This window comes from Neolamprologus brichardi, chromosome 22, assembly GCF_056152115.1.
Source record: "Neolamprologus brichardi isolate AB-2024 chromosome 22, ASM5615211v1, whole genome shotgun sequence".
Taxonomy (NCBI): domain Eukaryota; kingdom Metazoa; phylum Chordata; class Actinopteri; order Cichliformes; family Cichlidae; genus Neolamprologus; species Neolamprologus brichardi.
Window position 1 is genome coordinate 19,767,087 of NC_142124.1, and position 19,519 is coordinate 19,786,605.

The window sequence follows — 19,519 nt, forward strand, 5'->3', positions numbered from 1 at the left end:
GTCACACCAGCAGTGAAATCTCGCTCTCACTCAGCTATAAAAGAAAGCAGCTTCAACTCTGCAGAAATCTGAACATCCTGTACAAAGAAGCTTCAGCAGCTCCTCATCACACTTTGAGACTTAAAGCTCCAACATGATCTTGCTCCTCTTCCTGCTCTGTCTGGGTGCTCCTTCTAAGACTCTGTCTGATGAAAATGAAGTGAAGCTCCAACTTGGTAACTGTCTCATATTCTGACTGCTCTTTTCTCTACTTTTGCCTTTATTTATGTCTTTTTTATTTCACTTCGAGAACATGTTGTTCATATTTCTGATGTCTCTATTTAAGCAGAGTCAATGATACAAAATTCTACAAAATTCCCAACATCAGATGGGTTCTACTCTTGTTAATCTAGTTAAAGTGACGTTAAAGCCATAACCGCTTTAACGCAGCAAATCTCCGTTAGCAAGTTATCACGGATCGCCCTGTCCGTGGGGCTGGATGGCACTAATGCATTAACGAGTTAATTGTGCTAAGGATATGACACCTTGCACCTTCCCGCATTGATGCAGCTACACGTTAAAGTAATTTTAATGAGATTAACGCTGACAGCACTAGTTTTACTATACCACAGAGTTATGATAAATACTTGCTGGTAAACACAATAAGAGCAGCTTACTTCTCTGTATGCTTTAACTTTCACAGTGTCAACTGTGCAGACATGCTTGCCTGATGTGCCGTCTCTGAAGAACACCAAAGAAAAAAGTCTGTCACACTGACAAAAACCTGATCCCTTTCATTCCTGCTTTTTCATCGAGTTCTGACTGCTCTGTCTTCTTCAGATGACCACAGAGTTCAACTACTGCGTGGAAGCTGTCCCATGTTCTGGTACAGCTTCAATGGCCGCTGCTACAAATATGTGGCCACACACATGAGCTGGGCTGATGCAGAGCTCTACTGTGTGTCCCAGCGAGCCAACCTGGTGTCCATCTAAAACCAGGAGGAAGAGGAGTTTGTAAAATCTTTGATTAAGAACTTTGACCATGCTGAGCAATGGACCTGGATTGGACTGAGTGACCTCCAGTGAGTTTCGTCTACTGGCATGCAGGACAACCAGACAACGCAGGAACAAATGAACACTGTGTTCACACTAACTATTCAAACTTAAAGAAGTGGAATGATAACCAGTGTTCTCTCAATTTAGCTTCTGTTTGTGCAGCACGGATAAGCTGCCCTTAGAAACTGAAAAATACTTTTAATCTGCACTATTTGGGTTGGAACGATGCAGAACTGTGTTCTGGTTCCTTCAGTTAATGAGCAACTCAGTCTGATAGACAGATGAATGTGTATTACTGGGAATGAGTTAATTTATTGTGTACTGCAGCCTGGTGTTGAGTCCACTGACAGAGACACTTTATAAGTAACAAGAAAATAAAGACATCTGACGGCTCGCTTATCTGTACATGATGTGCTGCTGAACTATGTTCTTCTGAAGTGGCTTGAAAAACAAACTGTAGAAACATGTGTTATTTTTAGCAGCTGCTTCAGTGCAGGCTGTGGTGTTCATGGTCTATGTTAGGATGTGCATCAAGGGTAAGAGACATGAATTTATATTTAAAGTGATGAAACTGATTAGTTCAACTCACCAATTTACTTTTTATACCAGCTTTATGGTCTCAAGGAAATTAGTTTGTAAAGCATCTGCTCATATCTTGTTGAATTCAGACCTTCTCTGCAGGTCACCAAATTATACTACCCTAAGTATCTGGACTTTGCTGTAGTTTTATTGTATCAAAAAGGTCCTTCATTGGCAAAGTGAAACATTTAGATCACATCTCAAAATGTGAGCTCTTCACTCTTTTTTTGTTACAGAAGGCCAACGTAGAGTCACTAGAAAAACATAGACATGCGCTTTCAACTATCACGATCTTGCTCTTCTTCCTGTTCAGTCTGGCTCTGGGTGCTCCTTCTGATGGCAATGAAGTGAAGCTACAACTTGGTAACCGTCCTATATTCTGACTCTTGCCTCCCTTCTTGTATTTTAACTTTATTTGTGTGTGTGTGTGTGTGTGTGTGTCTGTGTGTGTAGGTGTGTGTGTGTGTGTGTGTGTGTGTGTGTTTAAATTATTTTAATCACATTTTAATTAAACACTCCAATATTTTCTGCTTGTTGTGTTTCAGCAGTCAGTGATACAAAATTCTTGGTGTTAGGTTGTAATATAGATTTTTTCCCCATGTCAGATGGGTTCTACTATACTGTAGAGTTATGATAAAGACTTGCTTATAAACACAATAAGAGCAGCTTACTTCTCTGCATGTTTTAACTTTCACAGTGTCAACTGTGCAGACATGCTTATCTGATCTTCTTCAGTGTCACGGTTCACTGAGGACTTTCACGCAGGACCCTTCAACTTGAGATAAACACAGTGGTATTTATTACACATTTCACCAGGTGTACGTACAGACAGTGCGGAGAATAGTGCTATATACAAGGTGACAGGGGTATGGGCTCCAGGGGATCCAAGGTCGGGAGGACAGGGGGAAAACACTCGCTCCTCTTCGGTCACTCACTGTTTGCTGCCAGCCCCTCTCCAATCACTCATGACAAGGAATCCTCTCAGGGTAAACAGGGATGGATCCAGGATATCCGAGCCACACAACAGGTGCGTGGGCAGAGGGTGTGAATCCACAGTGAGTTCCGCACCAGCGAGAGAGAGATAAAGAAGAACTAGAGACAATAATGCTACTGATCAGCTACCTGCTGATCCACCAGGCCATGACATTCAGAGGGTACATAAAAGAAAAAATGTCAGTCACACAGTCAGTCAAACAGTTATTATTTGTATTTCATCGAGTTCTGACTGCTGTGTCTTCTTCAGATGACGACAGAGCTAAACTACTGCGTGGAAGCTGTCCCATGTTCTGGTTCAGCTTCAATGGCCGCTGCTACAAATATGTGGCCACACACATGAGCTGGGCTGATGCAGAGCTCTACTGTGTGTCACAGCGAGCCAACCTGGTGTCCATCTACAGCCAGAAGGAAGAGGAGTTTGTTAAATTTTTGATTAAGAACTTTGACCATGCTGAGCAATGGACCTGGATTGGACTGAGTGACCTCCATAAAGAAGGCAGATGGATGTGGCCTGATGGTTGTGCAGTGAGTTTCGTCTACTGGCATGCAGGACAACCAGACAACGCAGGAACAAATGAACACTGTGTTCACACTAACTATTCAAACTTAAAGAAGTGGAATGATAACCAGTGTTCTCTCAATTTAGCTTCTGTTTGTGCAGCACGGATAAGCTGCCCTTAGAAACTGAAAAATACTTTTAATCTGCACTATTTGGGTTGGAACGATGCAGAACTGTGTTCTGGTTCCTTCAGTTAATGAGCAACTCAGTCTGATAGACAGATGAATGTGTATTACTGGGAATGAGTTAATTTATTGTGTACTGCAGCCTGGTGTTGAGTCCAATGACAGAGACACTTTATAAGTAACAAGAAAATAAAGACATCTGACGGCTCGCTTATCTGTACATGATGTGCTGCTGAACTATGTTCTTCTGAAGTGGCTTGAAAAACAAACTGTAGAAACGTGTTATTTTTAGCAGCTGCTCCACTGCAGGCTGTGGTGTTCATGGTCAATGTTAGGATGTGCATCAAGGGTAAGAGACATGAATTTATATTTAAAATGATGAAACTGATTAGTTCAACTCACCAATTTACTTTTTATACCAGCTTTATGGTCTCAAGGAAATTAGTTTGTAAAGCATCTGCTCATATCTTGTTGAATTCAGACCTTCTCTGCAGGTCACCAAATTATACTACCCTAAGTATCTGGACTTTGCTGTAGTTTTATTGTATCAAAAAGGTCCTTCATTGGCAAAGTGAAACATTTAGATCACATCTTAAAACGTGAGCTCTTCACTCTTTCTTTGTTACAGAAGGCCAACGTAGAGTCACTAGAAAAACATAGACATGTGCTTTCAACTATCAGCTTTCATTGTCAGAAATGTCATTTTAAAAATCTTAAGTAAACTTTTATGGTGGGAGTTAAGATGAGAGCTGTAGAAAGCTGATGAAGCAGATGAAGAAAGCTTTAAGGCTGGACTTCACATTTTAGGATAGAAAGCGACACAAACGCCCAACATGAGTCTCGGATATCTGCAGGACAGCCAAGCTGGCACAGCAGTGGTAATGATCTGCTTTAGTTTAAAAGTCTATGGTTTTGTTTAGTTTGGCTTATTTAAAAAATGTAATAGACACAAGGGCATTTAAACATTTGTACACACTGCAAATAAAGTGGCAAAGTACAAGCAAAAATTAAAGATTAAGCGTATAACTCTTACAGTTACATAGACGGTCTTTCTTTTTATTGACTCTGAACAGGCCGGCCACAATCACTTCATTTATATGTGTTCACTGCAATAAAAAGTGTGCACAGGGTTTGTTTTGGATTTGTTTACTGAGAATGATTGCACACTTCTATTTCCTCTTCCTGATATAGTAACCTATTCTGTTAAGCATTTTGCTGATGATGTCATTTTATAATATAATAAATCAATAAATACTCAGTCAAACAAACAGTGAAGTTCTCTGGAAAAGGCCAGAGCTCAACACGTGTCAATAAGTAGTTAAGTGATGTCTTTGAGTTGTGGATAATTTTACCCAAACACATTTGAATGAGTTTTGCAAAAAAAAGACTAAAAGTTCAACGATGATCTCATAAATAAATAATATGTCTGTCCTGAGGCTTTTGTTAGAAATGAAGTAAGCTAACTAACACTAGGAAAGAAAAGCAGTTTCATTCATATGGACGTCACTATGAGTTTATTTCCACCTGTTTTGCTTTTCTTTTTTGAAAAACAGAGCTTACTTATACTGGACCCATCCTACTGTCTCTTTCTCCTGCTGAGGTCCAGTTCTAGGCTCAGCATCAGCTGGGAGCACGTGCACCTGGACCAAACCAAAACATGAAATAAGGAGGGGGGAGGCTGACTGGATATTATTGTTGTTGCCAAAAACAAAGCTACATTAATCAGCCTCTCTGTTGTAGCTCAGGTCTGTTTTTTGATACTGCAATTATTCGGATTAATATTAATAAGATGTGACCAAAAATACTTTTATAAACTGCTCAATGTCATGATTCCAGAGTTTTCTAATGACATGTAGCTTTTGTGACAAGGATTTAACAGCTGCTTTGATATCATGATAAATATCACACATATCCAACAGGTGTGTATCAATCTGAATGCATGAAAACATTATTAGTGTACTTACTACTATTACTATAATTACTGCATAGAGTAAAAAGTAAGTATTTCTGTCTCTCTCCTTTTGCATACTTGCACAGAGGCAGTCAGGCGATATTCAATATGCAATCAAATAATAAATGAGTTTATTGATATCCATTGATGTCTATATAAAGCATTGTGAGACCACAAAAAGCTTGATAAAGACTAAATGTATTCAAAAATCATGCAGTTTGTGGATAGGTTAAGTGACTAATCTAAATTGCCCATAGGTGTGAATGCGGGAGGGAATGTGAGTGCAAATGGTTGTCTCTCTCTGTGTGTGTTAGCCCTGCGACAGACTGGCGACCTGTCCAGGGTGTACCCCGCCTCTCGCCGTATGACAGCTGGCATAGGCTCCAGCACCCCCCACAACCCTGAAAAGGATGAGCAGAAGCGAATGGATGGATGGATGGATAGTATTCAAAAATCCATCTATAAACCAAAGGTTCGAATTATGTTAGTTAATTCATTTTAAAATTTGTATTTACTTCAACTTTACTGTCTGCCATAGCAGAGTCACATATCTCTGGGTTGACTACATAGAGCGGATCCTTCTGAGAGGGGAGAGTTCAATCTGTCTTTGTTTACTGGAGCAGCTCAGGAGTTTCTATTTGGTCCTTCCTGTTAGAGATCTGATTCACCCTGTTTGATTAATCATTATGCTGATATAGCTTTATGGTACCATAAACATAAATTACACATCAGCTCAGTTCATTGGAATTTGATGTATTTTTCTGGCTCATTTTTAGTGTTATTGCTTAGAGTGGAGTGAAAACAGCCTCTCAGGCAGCTATAAAAGAAAGCAGGACCAACTCTCTGCAGAAATCTGAACATCCTGTACAAAGAAGCTTCAGCAGCTCCTCATCACACTTTGAGACTTAAAGCTCCAACATGATCTTGCTCCTCTTCTTGTTCGGTCTGGCTCTGGGTGCTCCTTCTGAGTCTCCTTCTGATGACAATGAAGTAAAGCTCCAACTTGGTAACTGTCCCACATTCTGGCTCCTCTTTTTGTTCATTTACTTATTGTAGTTTATATTTTGTGGGGGTTTTCTTTTTGTCTTTTTAATATTATTTAGCATACCATTAGATTTTAAATGCACTTTTATCATCTTTTTTGTTTTGTTTTTCAGAGAAATTTGTGTTAGTATAATTGGGGATACATGCATTAATTTGGTTCCACGTTTCAAACCTCCAGCAGAACCAGGCTCAGAGAGGAGCAGCCATTTGCTGTGACTGGTAGAACTTTAGGCCTCATCAAAAAGAAAAGCTTAATATTAAAAGTAAGATTAGTGTCCTGAATCCAAACTGGAGCTGGTTCCACAGTAGAGGAGGCTTAAAGTGGAAGGCTCTGCCTCCCAGTCCACATTACCCTCAAAACCACAAGTAAACCAGCAGTCTGAGAGCAGAACAGAGTATTTAATACCTTGTATGTGAGGAGAAGGATTTTAAATTTTAATCTGGATTTAGCAGGGAGCTGATGCAGAGAAGCTAATATGTAATGTTTCTTTCTATTCCCTGAAGTACATACAGAAAAGCAGCCTGACACCAGGTCTCTTCAGGTTTCTTCTGTTACTAAAAAACAAATCATGTTCTTTTTTCCTCTTCTTGTTTCTGTCATTTTCAGATGACCGGGCAGTGAAGCTCCTGAGAGGAAACTGTCCCCCGTTCTGGTGGAGCTTCAACGGCCGCTGCTATACGTATGTAGCTACACCGATGATCTGGTCTGATGCAGAGTTCCACTGTTTGTCACAGGGAGCCAACCTGGTGTCTATCCACAACATGGAGGAAGAGAACTTTGTCAGATCCCTGATCAGGAACTTCGATCCTGCTCAGAGAGCCTCTTGGATTGGACTCAGTGATGTTCACAGAGAGGGCAGATGGATGTGGTCTGATGGCTCTGTGGTACGCTTTTTTAACTGGCTTGCAGGCGAGCCAAACAACCTGAAAAAAAACGAACACTGTGTGCAAAACAACTTTGGTCCTGTTAAGAAGTGGAATGACGTACCATGCTCTCTTGGCTATCCCTCTGTTTGTGTAAAACGCAATGCTTGTGTTTAGAAACTATGACGCTAATTCAACATTAGACAGTTAACGTGATGTTATGTTGGCATGTAGTGTCCCTCCACAATAAATTTATCAATGTTAATATTAATATATCCTAATGAATATGTTTATTAATTAAACATATTAGAAGTACAGAAGTGCAAGGCTGGAGTTCACAAATTTAAGGACTCTGTAATACTATATTAAACAGATATTTTCATCATGCATTTGTTTGTTTGTTTGTTTGTTTGTTTGTTTTTCTTGATCACTTTAAATTGATAAAATGAAAGTGTTGCACAGCAATAGGTTGTTTGGGTGACTCTGGGTGCTGAGTCCTCTTTAACGTTGAGTATTTGTTCTATATTTGTTTATTAGAGCAGGCCATAGCTAGAGCTTGTGAGCTGCTGTCTTCTTGTTACAACCTTTCATGTTTGTTTAATCATTATGCTGAAAAGGCCTTTGATCATATCATAAATGCAGAATTATAGCAAAAAGAGTCCCGTTCTTCTGAGTCTGCCAGGAGGACGTGGCTGTTCAGCAATTATTCATTTCTTTAGAATCTGATGGTGTTTACTGCCTGGTGTTAGTGATGTTTACTGTGGAGAGTTTTATTCCATTTGGCCAATGACATCACAGTGATCGGTGAAAACAGCCTCTCAGGCAGCTATAAAAGAAAGCAGCTCCACCTCTCTGCAGAAATCCTGTACAAAGAAGCTTCAGCAGCTCTTCATCAAAGGTTGAGACTTAAAGCTCCAACATGATCTTGCTCCTCTTCCTGTTCAGTCTTGCTCTGGGTGCTCCTTCTGAGTCTCCTTCTGATGGCAGTGAATTGAAGCTACAACTTGGTAACCGTCCTATATTTTGACTCTTCCCTCCCTTCTTGTATTTTAACTTTATTTGTGTGGGGGTTTTTTTTCGTTCAATTATTTTAATCACATTTTAGTCAAACACTCCAGGATTTTCTTCTTGTTCTGTTTCAGCAGTCAGTGATACCAAATTCTTAGTGTTGGATTGTAACACAGATTTTTTTTCTGCATGTCAGATGGGTTCTACTATACTGTAGAGTTATTATAAAGACTGCTTATAAACACAATAAGAGCAGCTTACTTCTCTGCATGTTTTAACTCTCACAGTGGCAACTGTGCAGACATGCTTATCTGATCTTCTTCAGTGTCACGGTTCACTGAGGACTCGCACGCAGGACTCTTGAACTTGAGAAGATCACAGTGGCATTTATTACACGTTTCACCAGGTGTACGTACAGACAGTTCGGGGAATAGTGCTATATACAAGGTGACAGGGGTATGGGCTCCAGGGGATCCAAGGTGGGGAGGACAGGGGGAAAACACTCCTTCCTCTTCGGTCACTCACTGCCTGCTGCCAGCCACTCTCCAATCACTCACTACAAGGAATCCTCTCAGGGTAAACAGGGACAGATCCAGGGAATCCGAGTCACACAACAATCTAGCGATGAAAGCTAATATCCCTCTGCTTAAATGCTGACAGTGCAAATGAGACTCAGGTGTTTCCACTTCACGGGTGTTTGGGCCGAGGGTGTGAATCCGTTCCACCCTGGCGAGAGCTACCTGTTGATCCACCGGGCTGTGACATTCAGAAGGTACATCAAAGAAAAAAAGTGCTTAAAAACTATTAACTTTTTGGCATGTGATGTTTTTTCTGGCTTATGTTTATTGTTATTGTGTACAGTGGAAAGCTTTGGTCCATGTGGCCAATGATGTCACACCAGCAGTGAAATCTCGCTCTCACTCAGCTATAAAAGAAAGCAGCTTCAACTCTGCAGAAATCTGAACATCCTGTACAAAGAAGCTTCAGCAGCACTTTGAGACTTAAAGCTCCAACATGATCTTGCTCCTCTTCCTGCTCGGTCTGGCTCTGGGTGCTCCTTCTAAGACTCTGTCTGATGAAAATGAAGTGAAGCTCCAACTTGGTAACTGTCTCATATTCTGACTGCTCTTTTCTCTACCTTTGTCTTTTTTATTTCACTTCGAGAACATGTTGTTCATATTTCTGATGTCTCTATTTAAGCAGAGTCAATGATACAAAATTCTACAAAATTCCCAACATCAGATGGGTTCTACTCTTGTTAATCTAGTTAAAGTGACGTTAAAGCCATAACCGCTTTAACGCAGCAAATCTCCGTTAGCAAGTTATCACGGATCGCCCTGTCCGTGGGGCTGGATGGCACTAATGCATTAACGAGTTAATTGTGCTAAGGATATGACACCTTGCACCTTCCCGCATTGATGCAGCTACACGTTAAAGTAATTTTAATGAGATTAACGCTGACAGCACTAGTTTTACTATACCACAGAGTTATGATAAATACTTGCTGGTAAACACAATAAGAGCAGCTTACTTCTCTGTATGCTTTAACTTTCACAGTGTCAACTGTGCAGACATGCTTGCCTGATGTGCCGTCTCTGAAGAACACCAAAGAAAAAAGTCTGTCACACTGACAAAAACCTGATCCCTTTCATTCCTGCTTTTTCATCGAGTTCTGACTGCTCTGTCTTCTTCAGATGACCACAGAGTTCAACTACTGCGTGGAAGCTGTCCCATGTTCTGGTACAGCTTCAATGGCCGCTGCTACAAATATGTGGCCACACACATGAGCTGGGCTGATGCAGAGCTCTACTGTGTGTCCCAGCGAGCCAACCTGGTGTCCATCTAAAACCAGGAGGAAGAGGAGTTTGTAAAATCTTTGATTAAGAACTTTGACCATGCTGAGCAATGGACCTGGATTGGACTGAGTGACCTCCAGTGAGTTTCGTCTACTGGCATGCAGGACAACCAGACAACGCAGGAACAAATGAACACTGTGTTCACACTAACTATTCAAACTTAAAGAAGTGGAATGATTACCAGTGTTCTCTCAATTTAGCTTCTGTTTGTGCAGCACGGATAAGCTGCCCTTAGAAACTGAAAAATACTTTTAATCTGCACTATTTGGGTTGGAACGATGCAGAACTGTGTTCTGGTTCCTTCAGTTAATGAGCAACTCAGTCTGATAGACAGATGAATGTGTATTACTGGGAATGAGTTAATTTATTGTGTACTGCAGCCTGGTGTTGAGTCCACTGACAGAGACACTTTATAAGTAACAAGAAAATAAAGACATCTGACGGCTCGCTTATCTGTACATGATGTGCTGCTGAACTATGTTCTTCTGAAGTGGCTTGAAAAACAAACTGTAGAAACGTGTTATTTTTAGCAGCTGCTCCACTGCAGGCTGTGGTGTTCATGGTCTATGTTAGGATGTGCATCAAGGGTAAGAGACATGAATTTATATTTAAAATGATGAAACTGATTAGTTCAACTCACCAATTTACTTTTTATACCAGCTTTATGGTCTCAAGGAAATTAGTTTGTAAAGCATCTGCTCATATCTTGTTGAATTCAGACCTTCTCTGCAGGTCACCAAATTATACTACCCTAAGTATCTGGACTTTGCTGTAGTTTTATTGTATCAAAAAGGTCCTTCATTGGCAAAGTGGAAAATTTAGATCACATCTTAAAACGTGAGCTCTTCACTCTTTCTTTGTTACAGAAGGCCAACGTAGAGTCACTAGAAAAATATAGACATGTGCTTTCAACTATCAGCTTTCATTGTCAGAAATGTCATTTTAAAAATCTTAAGTAAACTTTTATGGTGGGAGTTAAGATGAGAGCTGTAGAAAGCTGATGAAGCTGATGAAGAAAGCTTTAAGGCTGGACTTCACATTTTAGGATAGAAAGCGACACAAACGCCCAACATGAGTGTCGGATATCTGCAGGACAGCCTAGCTGGCATAGCAGTGGTAATGATCTGCTTTAGTTTAAAAGTCTATTTATTGCAATCTTTTTGTTTAGTTTGGTTTATTTAAAAAATGTAATAGACACAAGGGCATTTAAACATTTGTACACACTGCAAATAAAGTGGCAAAGTACAAGCAAAAATTAAAGATTAAGCGTATAACTCTTACAGTTACATAGACGGTCTTTCTTTTTTATTGACTCTGAACAGGCTGGCCACAATCACTTCATTTATATGTGTTCACTGCAATAAAAAGTGTGCACAGGGTTTGTTTTGGATTTGTTTACTGAGAATGATCGCACTGAAGCTCACTTAAAGAGACAAAGAATGAAACCACACTTGTTGCTTAATCACTCCAGAAAAATAAAAAATCTTCAAATAGATGACAAAAGGTGCATATGTTCTCCTTAAAGATAAAGGCAGCAGTGGAGAGGTGATCGTTTTAATTTCAGATTACTCCGCTAGAGCCCCAAATTATGTTGTTGCTGAACACTGAAGTACTAAGTCAAAGTACTGGAATTTGGGGTCTCTTTAATACATCTATAAGGACAGAGAGACAGAGTACGCAGTATTAGTGTGGATGTGTGATTACATCAGAGATCGGCTCTGTGCCCCTTCGTATTTGGTAGATGAGGTCAGGCAGGACGCTCTACGGACTGTGATGTTCGCAGATCACATTGTAAACTGTAGTGAGAGTAGGGAGCAGGTGGAGTAGAGCCTGGAGAGGTGGGGGTATGCTCTGAGGAGAAGAGGGATTAAGGCAGAAGCAAGACAGAATACGTGTGTGAATAAGAGGGAAACAAGTGTAACAGTGAAGCTACAAGGAGCCGAGGAAGTGAAGGATACATTTAAATACCAACCATCCAAAGCTACAGAAAGTGCACAAGAGAGTTGAAGAGTAGAGTGGAGTCAGGGTGGAGTGGGTGGGAAAAGGTGTCAGAGGTGAGGCGTGACATTAAAAGATGGTAGTGAAGCAGTTCTCACTACCATGAAGCATGATTTTAGAGATGGTTGCACTGACAAAAGGACAGGAGTCTGAGTTGAAAATGTTAAGATTCTCATCTCATTCTCATCAGAATGGTCAATAAGAAATGAGTACATCAGAGGGACAGCTCAGGTTGACCCATTTAGACAAAATTAGAGAGGTGATGCTTACATGGTTTGGAGATGTACAGAGGGGGACAGGGTATATATGAATATATAGTCATACAGTATGTTAGCAAAATGAGAGTTCATTATACAGATATAGCTAAATTAGATAAGAGTGAATGTCTAACAAAGTCAGGTGGCATACATATTAACTATCATATTAACTGGCATTGTGGCAGTCATTTGTAGTTTTGACTTGTACATGACAGACATGTAACCACACCTCTGTATATACATATATATTACTCAGGCTTTGTCACAGTATCTGTTTTGGGGCTTTTGTCATTTACTTTGGGTCCTCCTTTGAATACCTAACAGAAACTAACACTATCCTTAAACTGTAGTCAGTGTATCCATTCAGAAAATCCTGTCTAAATTCTAGGTTTGCATGTTATGTGATGGCATGGCTGCACCAGCAATGATTCACTAAGAAGAAGAAAACTCACACAAATGTTCAAGGCCAAAAAAAGTTAAATGGAGCAATTATCATGGTTTGGGGCTTTTTTGATTGCTCATGGTCCCTGTTACTTATTTTAAATAGCCTACATTCTCACTTGCCTGAGAAATGTCGCAGGAAAAACCAAAAGAACATTATTCTCATAAGGTCACATAGTTTTTAGATGTTTGATGTTTAACTGTGTTGGTTTCTACCTGTTTCTAACTTTGGCCCAGTTTCCTTCTAAAAGATCCTTTAAGACTTGAAGCTACTGAGGGTCATGCCCTCTTTCCGTACTCCCTAACTGAAAGCCTCTCTCATCTTTCCATCTCTTTGTGTATGTTCAAGAAACTTTAGTAAAGGGATATGGTGGAAGTTGAGATGAAAAAAGCTTTAAGACTGCACTTCACATTTTAGAATAGAAAGTGAGACAAACCCCCCACATGAGTGCCAAAGGACAGCCTAGCTGGCACAGCAGTGGTTATGATCTGCTTTTAGTTTAAATGTTTATTTATTGCAGGGATTTCATTTTGGTGAATTTAAAAATGTAATAGACAAAAGGGAGCATAATTATTTGCATGCACAGTAAATATTTCAAAGTGGCAAAGTAAAAAAAAAGGTTAAATAGACGGTCTTTCCTTTTATTGACTCTAAAGGTCTAGGCCAGCCACAATCACTTAATTTATGTGTTCACTGTTATAAAAGCTGTGCACAGAGTTTGTTTTGTATTTTTTACTGGAGAGGCTTGTAAACCTCTGTTTCTTCCTGGTACAGTAACCTATTCTGTTTTTCTTTTCGCTGATAATGTGACTTTGTAATATAATAAAACCATAAATACTCAGACAAACAAACAGCCAATTCTCCTGAAAGTGCCAAAGCCCAGTTTAATACATAGTAAAGTAAAATTTCTTTGTGATGTCATTGAGATGTGGACGATTTTTAACCCTCTGTTCCCTTTCTGTTCAGAGTCAATTTTTGGACTCTGCAATTATTCAGATTAATATTAATACGTATTGAAAACAACTTTTGTGTTTCCCTGTCAGTATTCCACTGTCTCTATATTGTATATATTGAGTCTTTTTGTCATTATGTTCAGTCTGTGCCATTTATAGAGTTTGCAAAAAAACAAGAGTAAAGAAATAAATTAAGAATAGCAATCTGTCTGCGGTGCTCTTTTCATACACTGTAAACATTAAAAGAGAGACAATAGTTAAAATTAAAAAATATGTTTCAAAGTTGCAAATTACAATACCATAAAAAACACAAATCTACTAAACCAAAGGTTCTAATTGTTTATCTACCTGCCTCTGAACAGGCCGCCCACGATCACTTCATTTATATGTGTTCACTGCAATAAAAATCGTGCACATGGTTTGTTTTGACAGTTTTTATTTTACTGAGAATGATTGTACACTTCTATTTCCTCTTCCTGATATAGTAACCTATTCTGTTTAGCATTTTGTTGATGATGTGATTTTATAATATAATTAAACAATAAATACTCAAACAAACAAGCAGTGAAGTTCTCTGGAAAAGGCCAGAGCTCAACACGTGTCAATAAGTAGTTAAGTGATGTCTTTGAGTTGTGAATAATTTTACCAAAACACACTTGAATCAATTCTGCAAAAACAAGACTTAAAGCTCAATGATGATCTCATAAATAAATAATATGTCTGTCCTGAGACCTTGTGTTAGAAATGAAGTAAGCTCACTAATAAAAGGAAAGTCAAGGAGAACATTTATAAATACATTTATAAGCTGCTTAATGTCACAATTTTCCAGAGTTTTCTAATGACATGTAGCTTTTGTGACAATATTTAACAGCTTGTTTGATATCTTGATAAATATCATACATTTCCAACAGGTGTGTATCACTTTGAATGTGTGAAACTATTATTACTGTACTTACTATAATTACTACATGGTTTAAAAGTACTGACTGACTCTCTCCTTTTGCACATTTGCACAGAGGCAGCCAGGCCGTATTCAATATGCAATCAAATAATAAATCAGTTTATTGACATCCACTGATGTCTATTTAAAGCAATGTGAGATCATAAAACACTAAATGTTAGTTCTTACTGTCATTATTTCGTACTTCATAATTAGTTAGAGTCTAGAAAGGATCAGAAGGATGAAGAAAGCTTTCAGATAAAACTGCACCTCCACCTGGAAGGATACAAAGTCAACATGACAGCCATGGAGTTGCAGGAATAAAGGTGCTGAATGCACCAGTCACTGTGCAGCAATGATGTGCCCAAAAGGGTCAAAACTAAGAATTGCTTTAACTTCTGTACAAAAGTATATGTCTCCCCTTATTTTAACTTCATTCAATTAAGAGTATCTTGAAATATTTTTAAATTTTAATGTCTGTTTTCTGTAGATGTGATACTGAAACATGTTTCTTATTAAATTTAAATAAGAAATAAACAATTTGCTGTAATAAAAGGCATCTCAAACTTTTTCATTGACTTTAAATATCCAATATTTATAGAAGACTTAAAAAAATGTTTCAATCTGTTAAAAAAAATCCATCTAGAAACCAAAGGTCCTAATTGTATTATTTAATATGTTTTTATAGTTTTGTTTACTTCATCTTTGTCTGCTATAGCAGAGTCACATATCTCTGGTTTCACAACATAGAGAGGATCCTTCTGGGCGGGGGGAGTTCAATCTGTCCTTGTTTACTGGAGCAGCTCGGGAGAGTTTCTACCTTCCTGTTTAACCTTTATTTTGATAAGACCTTTATGATACAATAAATATGGAGTTGCAAAGCAAAAACAAACATCACTTTGTTCCGAGAGAACGTGAATTGTTCTTCAGGTCCCTTTTCTCCCCTTATGAAGTACTGTTTGTCCATGATGTGGACGGGGGGACAAATTGTGGCAGGATCAGCCTAATGTTATTTGTATCCCACTGTAACTTTGCAGTTTAAAGAGCTAACATCTCCAAAATTTCAGGTGAGTTAATAATTATAAGAAGTGTTTGTGAACAAAAAATCAAAAATGTGGGATACTGTTTGTCTGTGATTTGGACAGCCCAGCGTGTGCTCTCGACGCAGGGGAAACTAATTCTGTCGTGGAAACCTAACTTGGCACCAACATTGTGCAGGTGAAGCCAAAGGCAAGATATGCTTCATCATTTTTTCTAGTCTTTGGCTTGGAAGGAAGTTGTTTTCGAAGCATATTTGCTAATGCTTTATCTTCTGCTTTGCGTTTGTGTGAGATCCCCATAAAAAACCTGTCTATTATGCTAGCAGTGTCCAAGTATTCTTTTTTTTAAATTCATACCCCACCCTCCCCAGCCACTGACTTAAATGTCCTTTGTACCCCTTTTGTAAAAACATAGAGAAACGCACCACATAAAATATTGCAAAAGGAAAAGGTTGCCTTATATGCATATAGTGTACAAACTCAAAACACACATTTCACCTAAAAATTAAGATGTGCAAATGTGAACAAATCAACTTGTTAGAGATATTCATCTCCTCTTGAAAAAAACACAACCCCACAAAACAAGAAAACTCCACCAAACACCACAATAATACACAGTAAAGCCAAATTGATAAGTCTTCTCATCAGACATTGATTCTTCACTATGTGACACAAAAAATAGGAGACAGTTTAAAGTTCCATCCATCCATTCATTCGCTTCCACTTATCCTTTTCAGGGTCGCGGGGGGCGCTGGAGCCTATCCCAGCTGTTATAGGGCGAGAGGCGGGGTACACCCTGGACAGGTCGCCAGTGTGTTGCAGGGCTAACACACAGGGACAGACAACCATTCGCACTCACATTCACTCGCACATTCACACCTAGTGGCAATTTGGATTATCCAATTAACCTATCCCCACAAGTTTAAAGTTCATTCATAATTAAAACTGTAAGATGTTTAACTATAATGCTGTCTGTATTATTGTTGAAGTCCTAAATTATCACCTTTAAAGTGTTTATGCTAATAACACTGTGTACAGTAAGACTGGCATGGAGAACAGCACTGACTGGGTGAGGCTTTGAACAGATCACATACTCGTTTCAGTTAAACATATAAGACTTGCACAATTATCTACCTAAAATCTATTTATTTAATATATCATCGTATGTACAATTATAACATATTGTTCATCTCCCTTAAATAAACAGGCAGCCTTAAAGTATGAAATATTCATATATGAAAACACATAAATTTGTCTATTGCCTCAGTGGTGGATAGCGCCCCACAGGCCTCAATGTGAGCTTGAAGCCATTTATAATGTTTAAGTTGTTTAATGTGTAGGTACTCATGATAAACAGATTTTGAATGAAACCTTTTTTTATAGGCATTGGAGCCATTGAACTCAGTCAAAGAGGTGGTAACATTAATTTTATCAGATAAAAAGAGAAGCATTCTGGATATTTCGTTTACAGACTTTACACCCGAGAGGCATGAATGAGGATTTTTCTATCAATGAGTTTCTGTGAAATGTACCTTTTGTGTTTGTATGTTTTTGACTAGATTTTGGCATTGTCTCCCTCTTTTAATGTTCTTGTACTCATATTAACTTTTTATTTTTATCTTTTTTATTTTTTAAATCAACTTATTTGCATTTTTTGTGTCCAGAATCTATTTGTACTGTGACTTAACCAATTAGCCAATACCACCTCTTAAATGTCAATTGTTCATGTGGTTTATTTGTGAAGGTGTGATTGGTCCATTTGAAAAAATTTCAGTTTCTTGTCTTTTATTTAAACACAAACTGTTTCACTTTTTACAATGACCCTGAGGCCACAAGCCGGAACGAGCTGGTCACGTAATAAAGTTGTTTCTCATTACTTTAAAGTGTAGCTTTAGTCTCCGCGTTGTCAACTCATTTTATTTCTCTTTCTGATAAGAAAACTATTCAATCAGATAGTTATTTGTGGTGAATAAAATAAAGTTACAGTTTCAAGCACCTTTTAGCACCACATCTGAAATTCAAGCACTTAACAAACCTTGAAAATATAGTATTAAAATTAAAGCATTTTCAAGGATTTCAAGCACCCGTACGAAGCCTAATAGATTGATCTGGAAGTCAAAGTGGAAATAATTCTATATAGACCTTTTTATTAAAACTATGTTTCATACTGCCATTGTTTGTATTGACAGGATAGAGACAGTGAGAAAATGATATGTGGGGATTCTAAATACCACGTTACTTTGGACCTCTGACATTTTCTACAAGGTCCGACTTTCCTAAAATGTCTTTTAGCTTTAAAATTTGCTTAAAACTCTACTGCCTTTGTTTCTAAAAGTACATTATAGTTTACATTTGAATATCATGTCACATTTCACACACGTCACAGTTAATCTCTGATTTTAACTGCAATACAAACATCTCATAGCATGTTTAAAAACAACAAAGAAAACAAAATGTTTTGTTTTGTTTTGGTGGTTCAGTTTTTTTTTATTGACAGTAAGATGGCCTGCCATAATCAATTTATTTCTGTGCATTTACTGTTATTAAAAAATATATAATTATGTGCTGTAAAACCTCACAAACTTCTATTTCTCCTGTTTAATTTATTTATTGAGTCCTGGGCTGTTTAAGTGGGTAGAACAGAACAGCAAATCAGTGCACGGGGGACATTAGAGCCAGTGTCTCTAACACACCCTGCTATAGAAAATATGATCAAAGTAACCAGTGCATAACAGAGTGGCCAGAATCCAAACACACATTTGTCTGTACAATCAGCCTAATGAGACTTAAATGAACTGGACTGATACTTTTTTAGCACCTTTCTATTCAGTTGAACTCTCAAAGTACTTTCTACTCCAAAGCTTCATACAGCAGCATTCTTGTAATGTAATTTATTTTTGGGGTTAAGCCATGTAGAAGAGCTCTCCTGAGAGGAAAAGATGTTTGTGGTTTGAATCTTCACAGCTGGAATGTAAGTACCTGTTATTTACTTTGTGGCCACTTGAGGGCAGCAGAAGAAAAAGTCAATGCGATGCTGCTGATGTCAGATGCTTTAATTAAATTAACAGGTGTCTTATCAATACTTTAAGATCCATTGTGAAAGGTGTTGTTTGAACCATTCCTGCATGACAAATAACATGTTAGATACTCTGTACTTGTCATATGGTATTATGATGTTATCATATATATCATGGAAATTAAATAAACAACAAGACAATCGACAAGTCCACATTTACATTACAGGTTTTATGTTATTGGAAGGTCTTGTGTTGCACAAGTTTTGACTCCTGGAGTGCTATATAAGGACAAATATTGCTAATTCAAAGTCTTCTATGAACTCAGTCTCTGAATCATTATAAAATAGGTAGCAACAAGACAATATGAGTGAAGGTTACATGAGTAACAACTAGTTTAACTGTCTAACTAAGAAGCTGGCAGCTTCATTAGCTGAGCACCTGACAGATCTACACAACATCATCATATTTTCTGTGATGAAGAAAGCACTCTCAGTGCCCGATCTGCTCGTGGTCCTCTTCGAGACCCCCTCATCAGTCTCCACCAGTCCATGAGTCCATAAACTTTCACGACAGCGAAGTCAACCTCAGTGGGTTCCTGATCTTCTGACCTTTTTTCCCACATCATTTCACTTCATTTTCAGATTTTGGTCTCCTTGTCCTCTTTCCGTGTCAAACAACATCTTTTCAGTTTTCCTCAGTAATGCAAAAAAAGTTAATAACTCTAGAAAACTGAAGTATTATAAGAGTCAAGAAGAAAAGCACCTCAACATTGTATTTCCCGGTTGTCTTTAAGTTATTGTTATTAATTTATATTCCACCACTTCAGAAAATAGAACTGCGTTAAATATAGTCAGCA

The 19,519-nt window shown here is 38.4% G+C and overlaps 2 protein-coding genes and 1 pseudogene across 2 annotated transcripts; all 3 read left to right on the plus strand.

The window, feature by feature from the left end:
• Positions 1 to 133: 133 nt before the first annotated feature.
• LOC148096752 (lactose-binding lectin l-2-like) lies at positions 134 to 3,290 on the plus strand. The gene is made up of 4 exons (XM_087834832.1): positions 134 to 215; positions 820 to 959; positions 1,850 to 1,976; positions 2,857 to 3,290. Exons 1-4 carry the CDS (start codon positions 134 to 136, stop codon positions 3,288 to 3,290), a joined length of 783 nt encoding a protein of 260 aa, XP_087690958.1.
• A 2,872-nt stretch (positions 3,291 to 6,162) lies between these two features.
• On the plus strand, positions 6,163 to 7,329 carry LOC148096753 (lactose-binding lectin l-2-like). The gene is made up of 2 exons (XM_087835032.1): positions 6,163 to 6,250; positions 6,896 to 7,329. The coding sequence occupies exons 1-2, from the start codon at positions 6,163 to 6,165 to the stop codon at positions 7,327 to 7,329; spliced, it is 522 nt and encodes a 173-aa protein (XP_087691158.1).
• Positions 7,330 to 8,028: 699 nt separating this feature from the next.
• On the plus strand, positions 8,029 to 10,251 carry LOC148096754 (lactose-binding lectin l-2-like; annotated as a pseudogene).
• Positions 10,252 to 19,519: the final 9,268 nt, after the last annotated feature.